Source organism: Pan paniscus, chromosome 10, assembly GCF_029289425.2.
Source record: "Pan paniscus chromosome 10, NHGRI_mPanPan1-v2.0_pri, whole genome shotgun sequence".
In the NCBI taxonomy this organism is placed as follows: Eukaryota; Metazoa; Chordata; class Mammalia; order Primates; family Hominidae; genus Pan; species Pan paniscus.
In genome coordinates, this window is record NC_073259.2 from 108,384,771 (window position 1) to 108,406,016 (window position 21,246).

Below are 21,246 nucleotides of genomic sequence, written 5' to 3' on the forward strand. Positions count from 1 at the left end.
ATTTGTGCTTCCGTTTTCCTCAGTGATCCCTTCTCTTATGCTTTGCTACAAGGATCATCTCTCATAAACTGCCTGAGATGTGTGTACTTTAGCCAGTTAGTTCTCAAGCCATTTCTTCTTTTCATTTTCTCATTTAGTTCCCTAGCCCCCAGTCATCCCTCTGTTTTCCTGTTATTCCCAGAATTGCCAGTTATCATTTCTACTATGGCACCACATTAGTTAACAAGAATGTTTTAAATCTTTTTTTCCCCCATTTCTGAGTTATGCTTGCTTTAAGTTTCAGAATTTGGAAGTACTTACAAATAACAAAAAAAAAGAAATTAAAATTCGCTCTCACAGATGACGATGGTTAACATTTTCATATATATCCTTCTAGTCTTTTTTCCTAAACCTATGGATAGACACAGGTACCTACACATTTTAGAACTTGGGATTAGGTGCGGTAGCTCACACGTGTAATTTCAGCACTTTGGAAGACTGAGGTGGGAGGATCCCTTGAAGCCAGGAGTTTGAGACCTGCCTGGGCAACACAGTAAGACCCTGTCTGTACCAAAAATAAAAGATGATAAAATTAACCAGGCATGGCAGTGCATGCCTGTAGTGCCAGCTACTTGGGAGGCTGAGTTGGGGAGGAGGATCACTTGAGCCCAGGAGGCTACAGTGAGCTATGAATTTGCCACTGCACTCCACCCTGGGTGACAGAGCAAGACTCTCCAAAAAAAAAAAAAAAGAAAAAAAAAACCCAAGAAAACTAAAAAAAAAAAAAGAATTGGGATTATGTAATACTCTGTCCTCAATTTTCTTCTAAAAATTATTAAACACTCTTTTAATGCTGGTCTCAGTGGTTCATGCCTATAATCTTAGCACTTTGAGAGGCCGAGGTGAGAGGATTGCTTGAGCTCAGGAATTCGAGACCAGCCTGGGAAACATAGTGAGACCTTGTCTTTACAAAAAATTGAAAAATTAGCTGGGCATGGGCCAAGGTAGGTGGATCACCTGAGGTCAGGAGTTTGAGACCAGCCTGGCCAGTATGGTGAAACCCCATCTCTACTAAAAATACAAAATATTAGCTGGGTGTGTTGGCATGTGCCTGTAATCCCAACTACTCGATAGGCTGAGGCAGGAGAATTGCTTGAACCCAGGAGGCGGAGGATTCTGTGAGCCAAGGTCATGTCACTACACTCCAGCCTGGGCAACAAGAGCAAAACTCCGTCTCAAAAAAAAAAAAAAAATTAGCTGGGCGTGATGGCGTGTACCTGTAGTCCCAGCTACTCAGGAGGCTGAGGCCAGAGGATCCCACAAGACTGGGAGGTTGATGCTGCAGTGAGCTATGATTGCGTCACTGCACTCCAGCCTGGGTGACAGAGCAAGGTCCTGTCTCAAGAAAAAAAAAAAAAAAAAAAAATTAAACACTCCTTTCGATATGTTTTTTTAAAAAACTGTTGTATGTTATCATATGGATATATGTAACAGCTAAGAGAATTACTTGAGAGGAGTATTTTTACATGATTTCATACTTGATTTTCCCTTCTTCTGAGAGATAGCAAATCTTATGTGTTGTTATTTAAAGATAAACGAGGACTTGTGTTATCAAAGAGATTAGGAATGAGATCAGGGAGTTTGGATGTCATACACTAGTTATTATGACCTAGTATGACTTTGAGTAATGTCTTCTGAGCTTTTTTTCTCATCTGTAAAACTGAAAAGTGATTATAACCATTCATTTTTCAAAGAGTTGTTGAAAGGACCAAATAATATATATGAAAATTTATTTCAAACTATATGACAGTTTAGCCATGCAAATGCAAAACTTTGTAATATCAGAGAGAAAAGATGAGTCTTTCCCTAATATTGATTCAGTTTATTTTCTTGATAGGAGCTCTGTCTAAACATCATTCCAACCTTTGCAAATCTTATAGACTACCCATCCATGAAAAACGCTTTGATACCAAGAATTAAAAATGCTTGTCTACAAACATCTTCCCTTGCAGTAAGTAATTGCATATTAATTTTTGTTTTTCTTTCACTTGTCAGTGCTTTAAATCATTTTCTTATTATTTAATAACCCTTTTATAGATTGTTGATGTATTTCATCTTGGCTGTAGATAACTTGTATATAGTACTATAAAAATAAGCTGTAGTTTTCTTTGATACATAATTTATAATATTGCATTCCTAACCTTACTTGCTGTCCCTTTACTTTGAGTGCTTCAGTAAAAAAGTTGGGTGATTATTTTTTTCTTAATCCTTTTCTGCTTTAACTGAATTAATTTTGTTGTTAGTTTAAAAATATTATGAGAGTTTAACTTGGTATCTAAGCGTAAAAACTTGTTGAAAAGTTTCCTTTTATAAATAGCCTTTATTTTTAGTTATTGGTCTCTAAATGTCTGATTTCTCACTGACTTGCCCACTTCTTAAAAAAGTAGAGTACAAGAAAGCAATAAATTAATGTGAATACAAGTAGGATAAATAGTTGTACTAAAAAATGTAGACCAAGGAAATAGTTACCTTCTTTGAATACAAAATTTTAACATTCAGTTACTTGTTAGTCAAGGAAGGTAGAATTAATAACGAAGTTTTCATTATCTCATATTGAAAGCAATAAATGTCCCCAACCTTTTCTCTAACACTAAATATAATAGTTTATCACATTTATATTTCTTTATAGAAGTAATATTGAATGCTGTCTTCAAAATAGCAGCTTTAAAGAGGGAGAAATGTTCTCTTTTGCCTGACCAGTTCTTTATATTGATTTTCGATAACGGGCATATTATTAAATTTGCATTTTGTAAAACTAGTTCTCTGGAGATCCCGTCTTTATCTGGTGGAATGTGAATTTAAATAAAAATAAACAGCTTAATAAAATTATAAGCAAAAGTAATTTGAATGATATGATTTTATCTTATAGCCATTGAATCTATTTTAGTTCATTTCTTGGTTGAAAGGCTTTGAAATGGAAAATGTAACACCAAAGTAGAAAAAGAAATCATTACTGAAACAAACAAGTATGAAATGAAATAAAGTCAAGTTTTAGTTCTTATTCTCACTTTGTTACTAACAACCCCTGTGACCTTGAAAAGTCACTGTGCCTCTCTGAGTCTTCACTATCATTAAAAGTAGCTGTTTTCTCTAAAATTCTCAATTTTACGATTGAATTTTTAAAATAGATGGTAGTAATATACAGCTTAAAATTTAGTTTTCAAAATGCCCTTTTAAAGATCTTACAATCATACTATGTACCTTATTTTATGGCAGCATAAATTTATATTAACATACATTTTCTCAAAGTACATGTTGTAGGCCGGGCATGGTGGCTCACACCTTTAATCCCAACACTTTGGGAGGCTGAGGCGAGTGGATCTCGAGCACTGAGTTCAAGACGAGCATGAGCAACACAGCGAGACCTCGTCTCTACTAAAAATAAAAAAATTTAGCTGGATGTGGTGGCATGGTGGGAGCATCACTTGAGACCAAGAGGTCGAGGCTGCAGTGAGTTGTGATTGTGCTGCTCCTTCCAGTCTAGGTGACAGAGCAAGCCCCCGCCGCTCCCCACCCCACCCAAAAAAAATCCAAAACCAAAGCAAAACGAGTACCTGTTCTAGTTCAGTTCTGAGCATATGTAGGGGTATGTAGAAATGGGAAACATGGATACTTAAATGATGTGAATTGCTGCCCAGTTATATGTATGTTTCTTTTTAAGATGCCAACTGGCCGTTAAGGCATGTTGTTTACAAGAAGTTATAATGAATGTATTTATATTTAGAACAGTAACTAGGAATGGATTTACATTTTATATGTCACCTTTTAAGTGGATTTTGGATAGTACTTTCAGTGCTTCTGCCTACCTTCAGAGTGGCAAATAGGAATTCCCAAATTGTATTCATAGTCCTCTATCTCTAAAAGTTTAAAATTCTGACTAGGAAATTCCTGAATCGTGAGTTAGAATTGTGTCTTAATACTCTTCCCTGAAAATAAAATTTTTAAAAATTCTACACAGAGTTAGGTAGAATCCTCCAAGAGCTATATTTGTTCATTACTTACATGACTAATATTTTATATATCCTAAAAGTAAATAAAATTAGTATTTTCGGTTTTGCTTAAAATATATATATATCTCAGTAGAATGCAGCTGTTCCTTTTATAAAATGAATTATGAGTACAAGTTAAGCGTTCAGATACCTTTTTGAATTTATAATATCTCTTGTGTTTTAATTTCAGAAAACAATTGTACATTGTTTTTTAGAAATGGAAATTTTTCCCCATTTTTCCTGTAGAACTATGGTGCTTTATTAGCCAACAAAATTATTTTCTGCCTTTGTTGGTTTACTGTCTTTTGAAAACTGGAGTTTTATTAATACTATAGTCCTGACTTAAAGATATTCTATCTTAAGCAATTCCAAATAGAAGTAGGGTATGATGTATTTATCAAATAGTCAAGTGCATATGGAATTTTGATAAAAGCTTCTAAATAAGAGGTCTTAATAACTGTATATTTGGAAATAGAAAACACATATATGGATACCTTCACATGTTAAAATATTTAGTTTAAAAATGAATTGAACCCAAGTTAGAGTAAAATACTGGAATGTGGGTGAAAATGATCACTTGGTGCAAAGAATGTAGTCCTTTTTATTATTCAAATGTCCCCAAAGGAGTGTTCTTATGATAGTAACACATATGTAATAAAAGTTTCTCAAATCCTAATCACTTTAAAATGCTACAAGATTGTAGTCATTCCTTGACTTTAGCTCACTAGTGACCTGGTGAAGCAATCATAAATTCTTTGTGAAACAAGCCAGGAAAATTAGTAAATAAGTGAATTTCCTATGTTGATAAAGGATGAGAGCTTCTAAATCTACATTTATTCTTGAGACTTTAACATATTTATATGAAGATTAAGTTTACACTTAAATATTTTGTTCTAGATTTTGAAAACTTTTAATGACTAATGCAATTTACCTCTTTTAATAGGTTCGTGTAAATTCATTAGTGTGCTTAGGAAAGATTTTGGAATACTTGGATAAGTGGTTTGTACTTGATGATATCCTACCCTTCTTACAACAAATTCCATCCAAGGAACCTGCGGTCCTCATGGGAATTTTAGGTAGCTGAAAATTTAATGTCATTTGATGCTATTTTATCATGCAAATAAATTTTCCAATCTATAAAACAATTATACTCTCCTTTCGTGTATATAGCATTTCATAATTGAAGAATGGTGTGATAAATACCATAATATAACTTTTCTCTTTAAGTTTAGCAAAAGCAGTAGAATCTTGACATTTATAAAGGAATAAGATATTTAAGAATTCTAGCTTTACAAATATCATGATAGCATGTAGTTTTCCCCCATAAAATGGTACAAAGTGAGAGAGGCAAACAAAGCTACTGGAAATGCTGATACTGGTCTTAGTAGTAATATCTGAGGTTTATTTGATACTCAATTTGTAAGAGGCAAAGTATTTTCTCTGCGTTACGTTATTCTTCCCCAAATTCAATTAAATAGGTACTATTGTTTCTATTTTATAAGGAAACTGAGGCTCAGAGAGGTAAAATAAGTGATTCAAGATCATACAAGTGATAAGTGATAGGAGCTGGTTTTCTAATATGTTTAAGTCTTAATTAGTATATTTTGTGGCTAAGTGATATGCTGATGAAGCATGTTAACCTTATAGGATATTCTGTTCTCTCAGCATAATTACAAATTACTAAGAAACTCTGAAATCATTTATATATAGTTAAAGTTATAGAAGTCCAATCTGAAAATGCCAGGGGTCTGCTGCACTAATAAAATAGGCATAGCTATAGAGTCACAAAAACATTTAACAGGTTCATTTTTTATTTAATTTAAGGTTGTTTGCTAATTTTTATTTTTATTTTTTGAGATGGAGTCTCACTCTGTCACCCAGGCTGGAGTGCAGCGGTGCCATCTCAGCTCACTGCAACCTCCGCCTCCCAAGTTCAAGCAATTCTCTGCCTCAGCCTCCTGAGTAGCTGAGATTACAGGCACCTGCCACCACGCATGGCTAATTTTTTTGTATTTTTTGTAGAGACAGGGTTTCATCATCTTGGCCAGGCTGGTCTTGAACTCCTGACCTTGTGATCCACCTGCCTCGGCCTCCCAAAGTGCTGGGATTACCGCCTGGTTCTTTGTTAATTTTTAAGAAAAATTATATTATTCATCCATGTATTCTTAACACCTAATGTAGTGCTTGGCCTGCAGAAACTGCTCAGTAAATATTTGTGGGAATGGTTAGCAAGTATTTATTGTGGACCTCTATAGACATGGAAGGTACTCTAGGGATATCGCATGAATCTTTTGTGCAGAAAGAAGTTTGTCTTCTTGGCTGGATGCAGTGGCTGACACCTGTATTCCCAGCACTTTGGGAGGCCAAGGTGGGTAGATCACTTGAGCCCAGGAGTTCAAGACCAGCCTGAGCAACATGGCAAAACCCCATCTCTACTAGAAATACAATAATTAGCCAGGTGTGGTAGCATGCGCCTGTAGTCCCAGCTACTTGGGAGTCTGAGGTGGGAGAATCACATGAACCAGGGAGGTTGAGGCTGCAGGGACCCATGATCGTGTCACTGCATTCCAGCATGAGCAACAGGGCAAGACCCTGTCTTAAAAAAAAAAGTCTTTTTGAGCAGGAGTTTGGCATAGTAGAAATTTGAGCCCTGGCTCTAATCCTGGCTCTGTCAGTTCTTGAGGTGACTTTGAAAAGTTTATTTATCCAATGAGGATGAGACTAACGTCATTTTAGGATTCTTGTGAGACTTCACTGAAACAAAGGGAAAGTAACAAGCATAGTGCTCAGCAAATAAGCATTTAGTAGGTGCCCAATAAAGTTACTCTTTGGGTATATAAGTCATGTGCACATTAACAGAATAATGGGGGATGGTATTTCACAAAGCTTTGGATTATATACAAAACACTTAGAACTCAAAAGCATTCAGAGAATGAGGCGGAAATGTACTCAGTTTACCAAATGAAGGCTTTGTGGATAGATGTAACAAGTGGGGTCTTGAAGATTGAGTAAATAGGTGAGACAATAGGGAAGGATTTTGTGGAATTGAATTCAGTTATTAAATTTCAAACATGTTGAGTTTGATTTGCTGAAGAAGTGAATAAAGGTGTAGGACTTATATTTTGACTGTACCTATACTATAGGTACCCTTTGAAATAGATGCCTTGAGTATGATTTCTGAAATATATATTTAGATGTTTCAGAATAGAAGGCCATTCTGTAACCTTACTGCTGCACAATAAGAATTGAACCTGGTTCTGATAAGCTTCTTATGTTATGCTATCATTAAATGTACTCCTAAACCAAAAGAACACAGGATAAATATGTCATGGTGTTTAAATCTGGCCTGATGATAAAGGCTGAAATCATTCTGATTCATATGTAAGAACATCATTATTCTAGGCATTGATTGGGAAAAACTTGTACTACACAGATTATCAAGGGATTTCGTATACATATATTATTTTCATGATTTCTATGAATTTATGGTGTTAACTTATAAAATTTGTCACATTCTTTTCTATCAGGTATTTACAAATGTACTTTTACTCATAAGAAGTTGGGAATCACCAAAGAGCAGCTGGCCGGAAAAGTGTTGCCTCACCTTATTCCCCTGAGTATTGAAAACAATCTTAATCTTAATCAGGTAGGAGTATTTTTGTGCTTTATTCATTTTATTCAGCTTACTTTTTTCTTGGCATTAGATATATAAATATATTACAAAGATTGGTTAAAAAAAAAAGGGTGAGGGGAGAATATGCCACAGAACTAAATGAAGAAAGTTTGTGGGTGGAAGGATAGATTGTTAAAGACGTCATTGGTAAATAGTAAATGAGCAGGATGTTGAGAAATATGTAGGATTTGGGACTACTTTAAATTTGGGGCTGGGAAATTGACATGAATGAAGAACAAAGTTATAGAATGTGTTTGGGGAGTATATTCATTATTTATTGATTGCTACAGAACAAATCACCACAAACTTAGGGGTTTAAAGCAACACACATTTATTATCTCACAGCTTCTGTGGGTCAGGCCAGAACATGGCTTAGCTGGATTCCCTGCTCAGGGTTTCTCACAGTGCTGTAGTAAAGGACTTGGGGCTCGTTCAAGGCCCAGCTATGGAGTGATCTACTTCTAAGCGCACTTACATGGTTGTTGGCAAGATTCAGTTCCTTTTGGGCTGTTGTACTTAGGGCCTCCATTCTTAGCTATTAGCTGGATGCCACTGTCAGTTCCTAGCCACATGGGACTTTCCAACGTGGCAACTTGTTTCATCAAAGCCTGCAAAAGAGAGTCTGCTAGCAAGACTGAAATTACAGTCCCTTGTAATCAAGGAAGTGATACCCCATCACCTGTGCCATAGTCTGTTGCTTTAGAAACAAGTCACAGGTTCAGCCCACACTCAAAGATAGGGGATTCCACAAGGGCATGAATGGCAGGAGGAGGAGATAATTGGGAACCATTTTAAGAGTCTATATATCACTGGGAGGGAATAATTCAATTTGATTGGGAGATATATATAATACAGTAGGAGAATAATGGGAGAAAGATAAATTGAGACTAGAATAGGTAGACTTTAAATGCCTGTCTGGTTTAGGTATTTGAACTTTCAAGGTGTGGTAAATGTTTGAGTAAAGGAATAATGTGTCCAAAGATTATTATGGAATTGTCTCTCTGCATACTTCTATCGCTGTTTGTCACAGCTGTGTTCTTATGTGACTGATTCTTCCTGAAGATTAGAAACTCCTCAAACACTGGTTATTAGAGCTTATTCTTCATTATAGCCCCGGCACTTAGTGCAATGACAGAAGCAAAAATATTAATTGAATTGAGAGAAAATTGAGATATAGAGTAGAGACGAGTCATTTTTGTTCACAACAGAACTAGTATTTAATGAAATATAATGGAAAAGACTGAGTTGGGTTACTGTTTAACTGAGCATCAGAGATGGATAGGCAGGGAGGATTTAGAACTGAGAGTGAATTACAGCAGTGAGGGAAGCAGAAAGCTGGAAGTTGAGAGCGTTTGGCATTGGGGAGAGTGCTGAGTGAGCAGAGTTTTGGAGGTAGAGGAATTTATAAAACTAATCAGAATGAACATTTCATTTGAAGTAATAGGGTAAGCCTCTGAAAATTTGTTCCTAGGTTTTAATTTTTTTTCTTTTTTTTTTTTTTTGAGATGGAGTCTCGCCCTGTCACTCAGACTGGAGTGCAGTGGAGCAATCTCATCTCACTGCAACCTCCGCCTTCTGGGTTCAAGCAATTCTCATGCCTCAGCCTCCCGAATACCTGGGATTACAGGCGTGAGGCACCATGCCTGGCTAATTTTTGTAGTTTTAGCAGAGACAGGGTTTCACCATGTTCCAGGATGGTCTCAGACTCCGATCTCAAGTGATCTGCTTGCCTCGGCCTCCCAAAGTGCTGGGATTACAGGCATGAGCCACCATGCCTGGCCCCCTAGATTTTAATTTTTGGTTTGGTAATTTCTTCATATCTTGGACAGCAGAGTTGAGGTTAGGGTGGGCAAGAAGGGAGACAGTGAGTATTGGGGAGGAATAGGATAATATGCCTAAAACAGCCTTCAGCTTTTTGTCATTTCTGTTCTTAGTTCTCATGTTTCTGATTTAGTGTTTTTAAATATTCCCAAATGCTTATTTTAGGATATATAGGCTCACTCCTGTCATCCCAGCACTTTGGGAGGGAAGGGTAGGTGGATCACTTGAGCTCAGGAGTTTGAGACCAGCCTGGGCAACATGGTGAAACCCCTTCTTTACAAAAATACAAAAATTAGCCAGGTGTGGTGGTGTGCGCCTGTAGTCCCAGCTACCAGAGGGAGCTGAGGTAGGAGGATTGCTTGAGCCTGGGAGGTGAAGGTTGCAGTGATTTGAGATTGCACCACTGCACTCCAGCCTGGATGACAAAGTAAGACCCTGTCTCTAATTCTGTTTGAAATGTTGTGTTAATTTACTTCAGCTTAGTGGGTTTTTTTTTTTGGGGTGGGGGGAGTGGCTATTTTCATCAACAAATATTTTGATTTATATCTTCTTGTATTTTACAGTAGTTTAGCATGGATGTGGTCTGCCTTCCCATTTGTTTCATGGTCAGGGTTTCTCATTTAAGACTGCCTTCTTAGTTCCTTTCTGATTTAAGATGATTTAAATCTATTATACATTAAGTGACAAAGATAAGTAACTTAGGAAAATACATTTTCAGCATTTGAATAAAAAACAGCAAATGCCCTGCAGCAGTACACTGAATAATCAATCACTTGTGTTTGAGGGGGGTTTCTAAGACCACCCCCAGAATGGATGATTCAGTAGGAGGACTCAGGACTCAGCATATAGTTATGCCCAGGCTGTGCTCTATTATGGTGAAAAGATATAAAGCAAAATCAGGAAAGGGAAAAGGTTCATAGGACAAAGTCTAGGGAAACCAGGCACAAGCTTCTGGAGTCTTTTCCCAGTGAAATCACGCAGGATTCCCCTTGTAATGAATTGTGGTTATACATGTGAAATGTTGCCAACCAGGGAAACTTATTAGAGACTCAGTGTCCAGAGTTTTCAATGAGGTCTGATCAAGTAACACCCTCTGCCTGGCATATACTCAAATTCCAAACTCCCAGAAGGAAAGCAGGTGTTCAGCATAGAACATATTCTTTGTACAAACAGTTTAGGCAAGTAAACCACTGTTACCAGTTAATAATAGGAACCTTTCTGAAATCTGAGTTCCCAGACATCAGCTAAAGGCCAATTTTGCAAGCAGGAGTTTTTGAGGATAGCAGTTTAGGCCTACAGTGTTAACTGTTTTCTGCACAAACTACATTTAACAATACGGATGAATCTCACAAACATGTTGAGTGAATGAAGCCAGGCATAGAAGAGGATCTGCTGAATGATCCATTTATATAAAGTACAATAGTCTAAACTATGCTGCTAGAAGTCAGAATAAAGTTTACCCAAAGAGTATGAGGGTGGAAAATGACTGGAAGGGGGTATAAGGAAGCTTCTGGGATGTTGACAATGATTTTGCTTTGTTTTTGTTTTTATTTTTGTTTTTTTTTTTTTTTGAGACAGGGTCTCACTCTGTCTCCCAGGCTGGAGTGCAGTGGCACAATCTCAGCTCACTGCAGCGTTGACCTCCTGGGCTCAAGTGATCCTCCCACCTCAGCCTCCCAAGTAGCTAGGACTACAGGCATGTACCACCACTCCTGGCTAATTTTTGTATTTTTTTGTAGAGATGTGGTCTCTCCACGTTGCCCAGGCTGGTCTCAAACTCCTAGGCTCAAATGATCTTCCTGCCTTGGCTTCCCAAAGTGCTGGGACTACAGGTGTGAGCCACATGCCTGGACCGATGTTGTTTCTTTATCTGGCTACTAGTTACATTGGGTGTGTTCAATTTGTGTGAATTGTGATTTTTTTTTTTTTTTTTGTCTGTGCACTTTGACATGTAGACTTTTGTGTTAGTATATTATACTTCAATAAAAAGTTTTAGGAACCCTAATCAGTGGAAAGTCAATCATAGTAAACTGCTTTGGAAACATGCCTTTTGACTTTCTCATAAGATGAAGAAGCTGCTGCTGATAGAGCATGGTGAAAAGCAGTATAATGTAGTAGAAAAGGGTGCAGACTTTGGAGACAGGCTTAGAATGAATTCTAGCTCTGCCATATGAGCTCTCTAGCATCTCTGAGTTCCTTTACCTCTCATTGAGCCTGAGTTTCCTCATTTGTAGATTAGAAATATTAATGAACCTACTTTGAAGAGTTGTGAGGATTAATAAAATAGTGTATGTATAAACACTCAACACAAAAATGTAGTTATAAAATTTGGGGAAAGGAGGAGAGCCATTTCTAGATTCTTCCTGTAACGTGGTGTTATTCAAATAAGTTGTTTATGATGATCCTGAATGAAGTACCATAGGGATGAATGATCAGCAGTTGACCAAAATTAACCAAAGCTTAAACTATGTTAAGACATAGTGCTAGGTATGCTTTATGAAATCTAATTATTTGAAAGTTGGATTATGTACATTTAATTTTTCAACTGTCAGAAAACAGGATTTATTTTAGCCAGATATGTCATTGCAATCTGAATAAGCAGGAATTTTCTATGCCTATTAAATGGATTATTTCTAGAAGGCACAAATTCAGATGGTTAATTTTGAATTATCCCAAGAAGATCAGTATATAACTGCTAAGGGTGAATTTATACAAGGCCCCTGAATAATAGCTATTAAACAACTCCGGGAGTAAAACTCACTATTGAGACATGTTTTCTGGAACTTAAAAGCCTCATCAACTATCATATCATCACCAAAGATATTATAAAAGCTTGCTATGATATGCCGAATTTAAATGTATCATTCTTATTGAATATCAGTGCTGTGACTGGATCCTATTCTACTGGTAAAAATGGAGAATATTATGATTAATTTACTGAATTATCTTAATTGATTACATTTGCTGCTAACTTGAAACATTGTAACCATATCAATTTCTCATTATACCAGTTCAATTCTTTCATTTCCGTCATAAAAGAAATGCTTAATAGATTGGAGTCTGAACATAAGACTAAACTGGAGCAACTTCATATAATGCAAGAACAGCAGAAGTAAGTAGGTTGCACATGAATTATATGTGGTCCGGGAGTGAAATTATAGTTGTCTTATGATTGATTTTCTGGAATATGGAATAGAAAACTTGCTGGATTTAAATTTGACCACATGTAAAACATTTCAAAATTTACCATCATGTTAATAAGTTGAACTGAATTAAAATAGAATGTGGTTGAAAAATCTAGTGTCACTTCTGAGTACAAAAGTGTAATATGGTATAATTTTAGCATTTTATCTACATAAAGAAAATTCTGTTTCTGAAAAATTTCTTGTCAGCAATAGCCACTAGCATTGTAAACTCAGGTTGCTGAAAACTAAAAGCACCAATTAGGAAAATTTTTTAAATTTATGAACTTCTAGTGTTTTGATTTTTTTTTTTCATTCTCTCTTCTCCAGCCCCACAAACATTTAGAGAGCATTCATTTCATATTTAGCATCACAACATTCACCTGTTTTTATTTTTAGGGAGGATTTTCTAAATTATTTGCAGAAAACTAGTATTCAAAGAAGGCAAAGATGGAAATCATTGACTGTTGAATCTAGTTTATTAAAATCGAAACCCCACTATATTCTTTGCTCCAGAGTAAAACACATGAATCTAGGATACCTATTAAAGTTTGATCCTGAACCAAAAAACATCTAAAAATCAGTAAAATTGATATAAATCATGAACAAGGTCCCCAAGTAGAAACTCTTTAGCTTCTGCCCACAAGATGAAGACTTAAAGTAAATACACATGCTATAGAAATAGGTGAAATAGCCCTTTGTATACTTGAAGTATTCTATAGTGTGTATGTATGTGGTGTTTGATGGATTGACTATGTTAACATAAAAATCTGGAGAAATAATTTTTAAAATGCATTATAGGTAGAAATAAATTTTTAATAACAAGTATTTATATTTGAGTTGGCAAATGAACCCTTCCTTTTTCTTCATCCTATCTAAATCTTACCTATTTCTCAGGACATAGATCTGGCTCACATAACAGTGATTATAGCATTCATTGTTAGTATCACAGACTCAGAACTTAATCACATTGAATTCCCCATATTATATCTTGTCTTTGAGTGAGATGTTAAGCTCTTTGACAAGAGAACCATGCTTGACTGGTTTTATGACACCTTGAATAAATTCTCCAGTAAATCCCCAATGTTGAGTTTAAGAAATGGACTTACATACAAATGTTATTTTTGGGGCAAGCAAACATTAACAGTAGAAAATAATGGAAAAGATGACTCTTCTTAAAGAGTTTAATTGGGGTCTAATAAATTCCATGTGAATAAATAATTTTTGGCATGAGTATTTAAAAATATGCATTTCTTTTTATTGTTTTATCATAATTCAACTCTCCTACAGATCTTTGGATATAGGAAATCAAATGAATGTTTCTGAGGAGACGAAAGTTACAAATATTGGGAATCAGGTAAGAAGCAGCTTAATTTTTGCAGAAAGTATGCTTCATCTGGAGGGCTTTTAATCTTTAAGCAGCAAAATCACATTTTTATTGAACTTATTTAAATTATTGACATTTTTCTATTTCAGCAAATTGACAAAGTTTTTAACAACATTGGAGCAGACCTTCTGACTGGCAGTGAGTCCGAAAATAAAGAGGACGGGTTACAGAATAAACATAAAAGAGTGAGTTTCCTTACTGTTCTTTCAGCCCTCTTATTTATGCTGTAGGACTTCCTGTAAACCACAGATTTTTGTTGGGAAATACTGTTCAGCAGCTTAACAAGAAACATTTATAATTATCTTTCTGAAATTCCTTTATCAGTTAAACATGACCCTAACCCATTTTGAGAATAAACGTACTTAAGATTTTTAGCTTCCATTATTACTTGACTTGCCACAAGGTAATATTTATAGACTCCTTGACTCCTTTGTCCTTTCTCTTGTACTTTGCCAGTCACACCCCTTGGTGAATCCCACTGTCTCTCTTTGCTTCTGCTCCTGTGTTGATGGATTCTACTATAGATTTGTGCTGTCCAGCTATCCTAGGCTGTCTCTGATTGTTGCTCTTCAGTATTTTAATTTCTCTCCCACTCACTACATTCCCAACAGTTTGAGTTCCAAACTCCTTCCATTCTTTTTGAGCCTAGCAACCTCATCTTCTGTCATTTCATGGTGTCAACTTTTATGGTCCATCAGATTTTCACTTTGACACTTTCACAGAGTACTGGTCAGTTATTTGGTAGCATGGCCATCAATTTGAGTTTGTCTCATGTTTTCTCATAATTGGATTAAAGTTGTACATTTTTGGCAGGCATACTACAGAAGTGATGATGTACCCTTCTTGGTTTATTCCAGCAGGGGTTCATAATGTATACATGACTTATTAATGGCAGACCAACAATATTTTAAAGAGGATTTTCAAAATAGATCTGATTCCATCTCATAAGTAGATAAAAAATCTGAGCACATTTTTTTCTTCTCTATTTCTTGCTAAAATTTTGCTCCCCCTCTGATTTTGAATATGAAACTATAATAGGATACTTTTCTCTTGGTTAGCATCCAATAAAAAAACTTTAAGTCAGTTTGTGACTTCTGCTGAGGGCATTCTTCTATTCATTCATAAATGTGAATACTGCATGTGTAAAGCTAAGGGACTACTGGACATAGTAGTTTACAAAATTGTAAGAGAACATTGTGAGCTTTTAGTTTAGCAAAGTTGATAAAAGACAAGACATCAAATTTGCTGTAGACATCAGCAGTGAAAGAACTGCTAATGTTGTTTCATTCATTCTTCGCTTTTTGTGAGTTCCTAAAATATTCTTGGGGTGAGATAGAGTTTTAAAAGATTTCCCAATTTTCAAGAATGAAATCACTAAATCTTATTATCATTGTCTGGAAAAAAGTGATTCTAATGAATGGTTTTAAAATAATTATTATTTTCATGCTGGAAATACTTTTGCACAGATCCTGTGAGTTTTTATCTAAAGTTAAATTATATAGTAATTTGAAATACAGCTTACTGTGACAATCACCAAGACAAGAGTAGTTTGCTTTTCAGTGAAGTAGTAAGATGTCCTTTACCCGAAGAGATTATCTTTTGTTTTACAAATGGACTTAAGAAATTGCCAGTTGATTTTTTGCTTTATTTTGTTTTAAGGCATCACTTACACTTGAAGAAAAACAAAAATTAGCAAAAGAACAAGAGCAGGCACAGAAGCTGAAAAGCCAGCAGCCTCTTAAACCCCAAGTGCACACACCTGTTGCTACTGTTAAACAGGTCAGAGTTCATTTCTTTTGTGTAATTTCCAGAATACGACTGTTAAGGAGTAAGGTGGTATAGAACTTAGTCTACGAGTATTTGTATAAAAATATATCTCAAATAATACCTTAATATGTGGTTTCTAAGAAGTATGGGCATAAACGATTTTCCAACTCAGCTATAACCTGCCTAATGTATAATGTTTTGTGACAATGCTTGCTACCAGTAAAGAAGAAGCTAGAAGAATAGGAGGGGTTCTTAAAAGAGATTAGGACTCATAGTACTCATTCAACTCTGTTCACTCTGAAATGATCAGAATATTATATTCATGCTCTTAACATATTTTTGAGCTAAAGTTATTTCCTGTGTTTGACTTTTCAATTATAGTTAGATTTGTAACTTGATTTAAGATGTACCTACATGACCTGGCTAGTATTTGTTTTCTCCTGTGTTCCAGGCACTGTTCCAGGTATTGGTGCTATGGCAGTGAATAAGGGCCCTGCTTGTAGAGAGTTTACACTGTTACTGGTTTCAGAGAGAGCTTTATCTTAAAAGCTTTCTTTAAATTATTTTTTTGTTACCTCTTAATCACTAACATTTTCTCTGAGAAAAACCTTTGCGGGCCAAGAGGCAAAATTGAGAATATTTTGTAGGTACTTTTTTAAGAATAGAGGAAACAAATTCCTATAAAGTTTTGATGAAATTCAAACTATACAAATAATAGTAAAAAATTACTGTATTTTTTGTAATATAGAATAAGAAGAATGTGATTCTTTTTTTGACAAGATAATATTTTGCTTAATTGGAGTTTAAAATTAGTGTTCCCTATCATCAAATCGATTGCAAATATTCATCTGTAAAAACTATATAAAAATAGGTGGCAGGCTGTATTTGACCGGCAGGCTATAGTTTGCTAATTTGGTGTAGACCATTGAGCTTAATTCTAACTTGTCCTTTATTAATTTAATCTGTCAAATGTTTACTAATTATAAAGTAATTTATATTTCTTAGAGATAAAGTAATTCTCTCTTATTTTTCAGACTAAGGACTTGACAGACACATTGATGGATAATATGTCATCCTTGACCAGCCTTTCTGTTAGTACCCCTAAATCTTCTGCTTCAAGTACTTTCACTTCTGTTCCTTCCATGGGCATTGGTATGATGTTTTCTACACCAACTGATAATACAAAGAGAAATTTGACAAATGGCCTAAATGCCAATATGGGCTTTCAGACTTCAGGATTCAACATGCCCGTTAATACAAACCAGAACTTCTACAGTAGTCCAAGCACAGTTGGAGTGACCAAGATGACTCTGGGAACACCTCCCACTTTGCCAAACTTCAATGCTTTGAGTGTTCCTCCTGCTGGTGCAAAGCAGACCCAACAAAGACCCACAGATATGTCTGCCCTTAATAATCTCTTTGGCCCTCAGAAACCCAAAGTTAGCATGAACCAGTTATCACAACAGAAACCAAATCAGTGGCTTAATCAGTTTGTACCTCCTCAAGGTTCTCCAGCTATGGGCAGTTCAGTAATGGGGACACAGATGAACGTGATAGGACAATCTGCTTTTGGTATGCAGGGTAATCCTTTCTTTAACCCACAGAACTTTGCACAGCCACCAACTACTATGACCAATAGCAGTTCAGCTAGCAATGATTTAAAAGATCTTTTTGGGTGAGGTGTCTTACTTCTATTTTGAAGGATTATTTCAGTTTCAATCATGGGTGAGCTGATTTACATCTTTATATAGTTGGCTTGGAGGAAGTACTTCTATGGGAAAGTGAACAGTTCTGTGACAGGAAACATCTGTGTCCATGCCAGCATAGTAGTTGTATGGACTTCTAACCAGTTGAGTTTTTTTAAAGCATTGAGGATTTTTTTCCTCTTACCAACTCCTCTTCAGGTTTTTAAAGACCCAGCCCTTCCCAATCTCAAAGAGAAAAAGGACAACCGAGTTATCTTGAATAACATAACTTTTTAATCAAATGTTTATTTTGGCTTGTGGATCTTGGTGTTATTTAAAAAATTGAGGTGATGGTCATTGCAAGCTCATCTATTAAGTACTATATGGTACACAGTCTATGAGTCATTAGTCTTCATTTTAATATGTAAAAAATCTTGATGCTGTATTGATTTGTTTGCATTTAAGATGACAGTGAGAAAATGATAAGCATAAAGAGAAGTATCAGGTTATTTGCTTTTTCCAAACTTTTCAGATGAACTATTGTTTAGTACAGAGACTGAGCAAATACTACAAAATTCAACTTAACCTTCATTTCATTGGTTTAAATGCGTTATTAACCATCTTAAGTGCAAACTAATCATTGTAAATTATATTTTAGCATGGTCTGCCTCAAATAGTAATGTATTTTTCTGCATTCACTTGGATATATTTAGAATCACTTTTTTCCTCCTGTATCAAGGAAGAGGTATGTGCTGATTTGTTTGGATATTTGACAAGGCACTCTGATGTGACTTCCCTGACTACTACCTTCATATTTCATTTCAAATTCAAACTTCTGAGGTTGCAGCATATATGAATTGCGTTTTCAAAAGAAGATTTGTAAGAATTAAACTATATTTATGAGTAAACTTTTGAGGTTTCTGCTGTATTGTTTCAAATGTAATAAACTTTGCTTCTCTAAAAATTGAGCAGTTGTATCTTCTGACCACCAACAGATTTTCAGCTTGCCATGATAGTCTGACCTCATTAATTACTGCTACTGAAGTTCAATTTTTTTCTAGGAATTTTAGGAACCTTTTGTTTAAACATTTTAATTTCTATTAGCCATTTTTAGGAAGGAAAGAATCAATTCTCTTAACAGGAAACATGCTTTATTTTTCAAAACTTTTCTCTGATATTTTTCTTTAATTTGCTGATTATTCAACCACAGAGCCTTATGCTATAAATGTCATTTGTATTTTAAAAAATAATATTCCACTCATAAAACTTTAAAACCATCTTTCAACGAACTATATATGTATTATAGTTGCCGCCATAGAGTTGATGGTTTTTAATTATCTGGAACCAGCAATCATTTAAAATAAACCATATTAAGTTTAGTATGCTGGTATTAAGTTTATTCATTTTATATGAATATTCATTGAAAATATATACACAATATATGTAATACACAGCACTTGATTACAAAATGTAATTTATATTATTGCTGGCAGCATTCAGTTAAGAGGGTACTTTTAAAAAATAGAAGTCAGCTTTCACATCTGATTTCTGTATGGGCTGTACTTGGTTAACTTGATTTTAGAAAACGGACTAATAGAATTGCTAAAGACATGCATCCAATAAATGAAAAACGGTAGGAAGATCAAATGTTTTTGTCAAATATATTCACAACTTGACCAGATTAGCTGTCCTGTTTGTAATGCAATATTAATATGTCTTTTGGGAAAAAGCCTACATATGGAATAAAATAAGTATTGAAGAATTTTTCTTTGTAACAATTTAGTAGTCACTGTTTATTGAGAAATTGTTTTTTATTTTGTAAAATAACATGATGTTAGTGTTGAACTCTTAAACAGAAAGAAAGCTTAATATAACAGCTTATAGAACTTGAACTACTAAATATGAAAATAAGTCATTTGAAAAAAATACAGTATGTAAAATTTGCTCATTCGTTGAGGTAATGGTGCTATGTTTTTACAAAATTGTTCCTACACCTTTTTTCTACTTCTCAAAGGTATTTTATTTCAACCATTTCCATCAATTGAACTGTTACCATTGCCTTTTTCTGTTGAGAAATTGCCTCTGAAAAATAGTGCTATTTTTAGGCTTAAGTGTTCTTAAGTGAACGAAATTTTCAAAGTACTAGATCACCTTAAAATTATTTCACGTACTGAAGACGGTTAAGTCCGTTATGTTTAGAGTAGAAAATGTTTAGGTTAAAGAGCATCTGTCAACAGAATCTACAAAAAAGATTCCCTTGCATTTGAATTAGTTCTGTATTCTCCTATTGCTAAATGTGTGATATATATAGAGGATGTATAAAAGGAAATGGAAATAGACTATGTACTTGTCTGGTTTTTGTTTGTTTTTATTTTGGAATGCTTATAAGCCTCCTTTACACTGAATAAGGAAGTAGTTTTTGGTTTTTTTTGACCTGTAAAATACCTCCCATGGTTGTTTTTACACATGAAAGAAAAAGGTATATGTGAACATACCTGATATCAAGAGGAGTATGCACCAAATAAATTTTAGCTTTGATAAAACTTTCCATATTAAGTTGTGATTTCATACTTTGTGATTACTGGTCTTAAAATAATTTTGGAACAAATGAATCTGTAAGAATTCAAACTATATAGGATTTTGAGAGATTATCTACATCAGTGGCTTTCAAACTCTTAACTGTGACACTGAATAAGAAAGACATTTTACCCTACAACTGCTATATAAAATATTTACCTGAAACAAAAGTTTCAGAAAACGTCTTTAATAGGTGTAGTGTACTCTTTTTATTCTATTAATTAAAAAGTTGATTACAATTGCTAAAGGATTTCATGACTTAGTTTGAATAAAACTAAGTAGGCCAGGCGCAGTGGCTCACGCCTGTTATCCCAGCACGTTGGGAGGCCGAGGCGGGCAGATCACAAGGTCAAGAGATCGAGACCATCCTGGCCAACATGGAGAAACTCCGTCTCTACTAAAAATACAAAAATTAGCCGAGCGTGATGGTATGCACCTGTAATCCCAGCTACTCAGGAGGCTGAGGCAGGAGAATCGCTTGAACCTGGGCGGCAGAGGTTGCAGTGAGTCAAGATCACGCCACTGCACTACAGCCTGGACGACAGAGCAAGACTCTGTCTCAAAAAAAAAAAATAAAATAAAGTAATTCAGCCCTATCTCTCCCAGCAGAGGTAGAAACAGAGGGCCTGAGGCTTGCATGGCTTAACCCGAAAAAATCAGTGCCTGGAATAGAAGCTAGATTTTTTCCTAATCTGCTCTCTACCACCTTGCATCTGTTATTGTATGAATTCTTCTGGAAGTGCTTCTGTTAAGACAGACATATGTAGCAAGTAGGTGTTCAGTACTTATTGGGTATCATAAATATGTTTACATTGAGAAAAAATGGCTATGAGGGGAGAGTTGAGATGACAGAAATGTACATACTCAAAATCAGCCTCTGGCTGCTGGTTTGAAATATGAGTGAGGAGAGTTGGGGCATCTGGGTTAGCAGTGTTTATAGTACCCAGACATATAGCGTAATTAAAGCTTTTAGACTTGGGGAGAAGGGAGTGCAGTAGTTAGAATGGCAATCATTAAAAAGTCAGGAAACAACAGGTGCTGGAGAGGATGTGGAGAAATAGGAACACTTTTACACTGTTGGTGGGACTGTAAACTAGTTCAACCATTGTGGAAGACAGTGTGGCAA

The 21,246-nt window shown here is 35.4% G+C and overlaps 1 protein-coding gene across 3 annotated transcripts in view; it reads left to right on the forward strand.

Annotated features, from left to right (window-relative positions):
- Positions 1–20,086, forward strand: part of SCYL2 (SCY1 like pseudokinase 2) — a 71,716-nt gene extending 51,630 nt beyond the window's left edge. For all 3 annotated transcript variants that reach the window (XM_008958038.6, XM_003832603.7, XM_055096024.2), the window contains exons 11-18: positions 1,877–1,990; positions 4,972–5,104; positions 7,556–7,674; positions 12,534–12,634; positions 13,995–14,061; positions 14,181–14,276; positions 15,751–15,870; positions 16,893–20,086. In XM_008958038.6, coding sequence (XP_008956286.3) covers positions 1,877–1,990; positions 4,972–5,104; positions 7,556–7,674; positions 12,534–12,634; positions 13,995–14,061; positions 14,181–14,276; positions 15,751–15,870; positions 16,893–17,537 — 1,395 coding nt within the window. In that variant the 3' untranslated portion in view covers positions 17,538–20,086. The remainder of the gene's footprint in view (positions 1–1,876; positions 1,991–4,971; positions 5,105–7,555; positions 7,675–12,533; positions 12,635–13,994; positions 14,062–14,180; positions 14,277–15,750; positions 15,871–16,892) is intronic.
- The last annotated feature ends 1,160 nt before the right edge of the window (positions 20,087–21,246 follow it).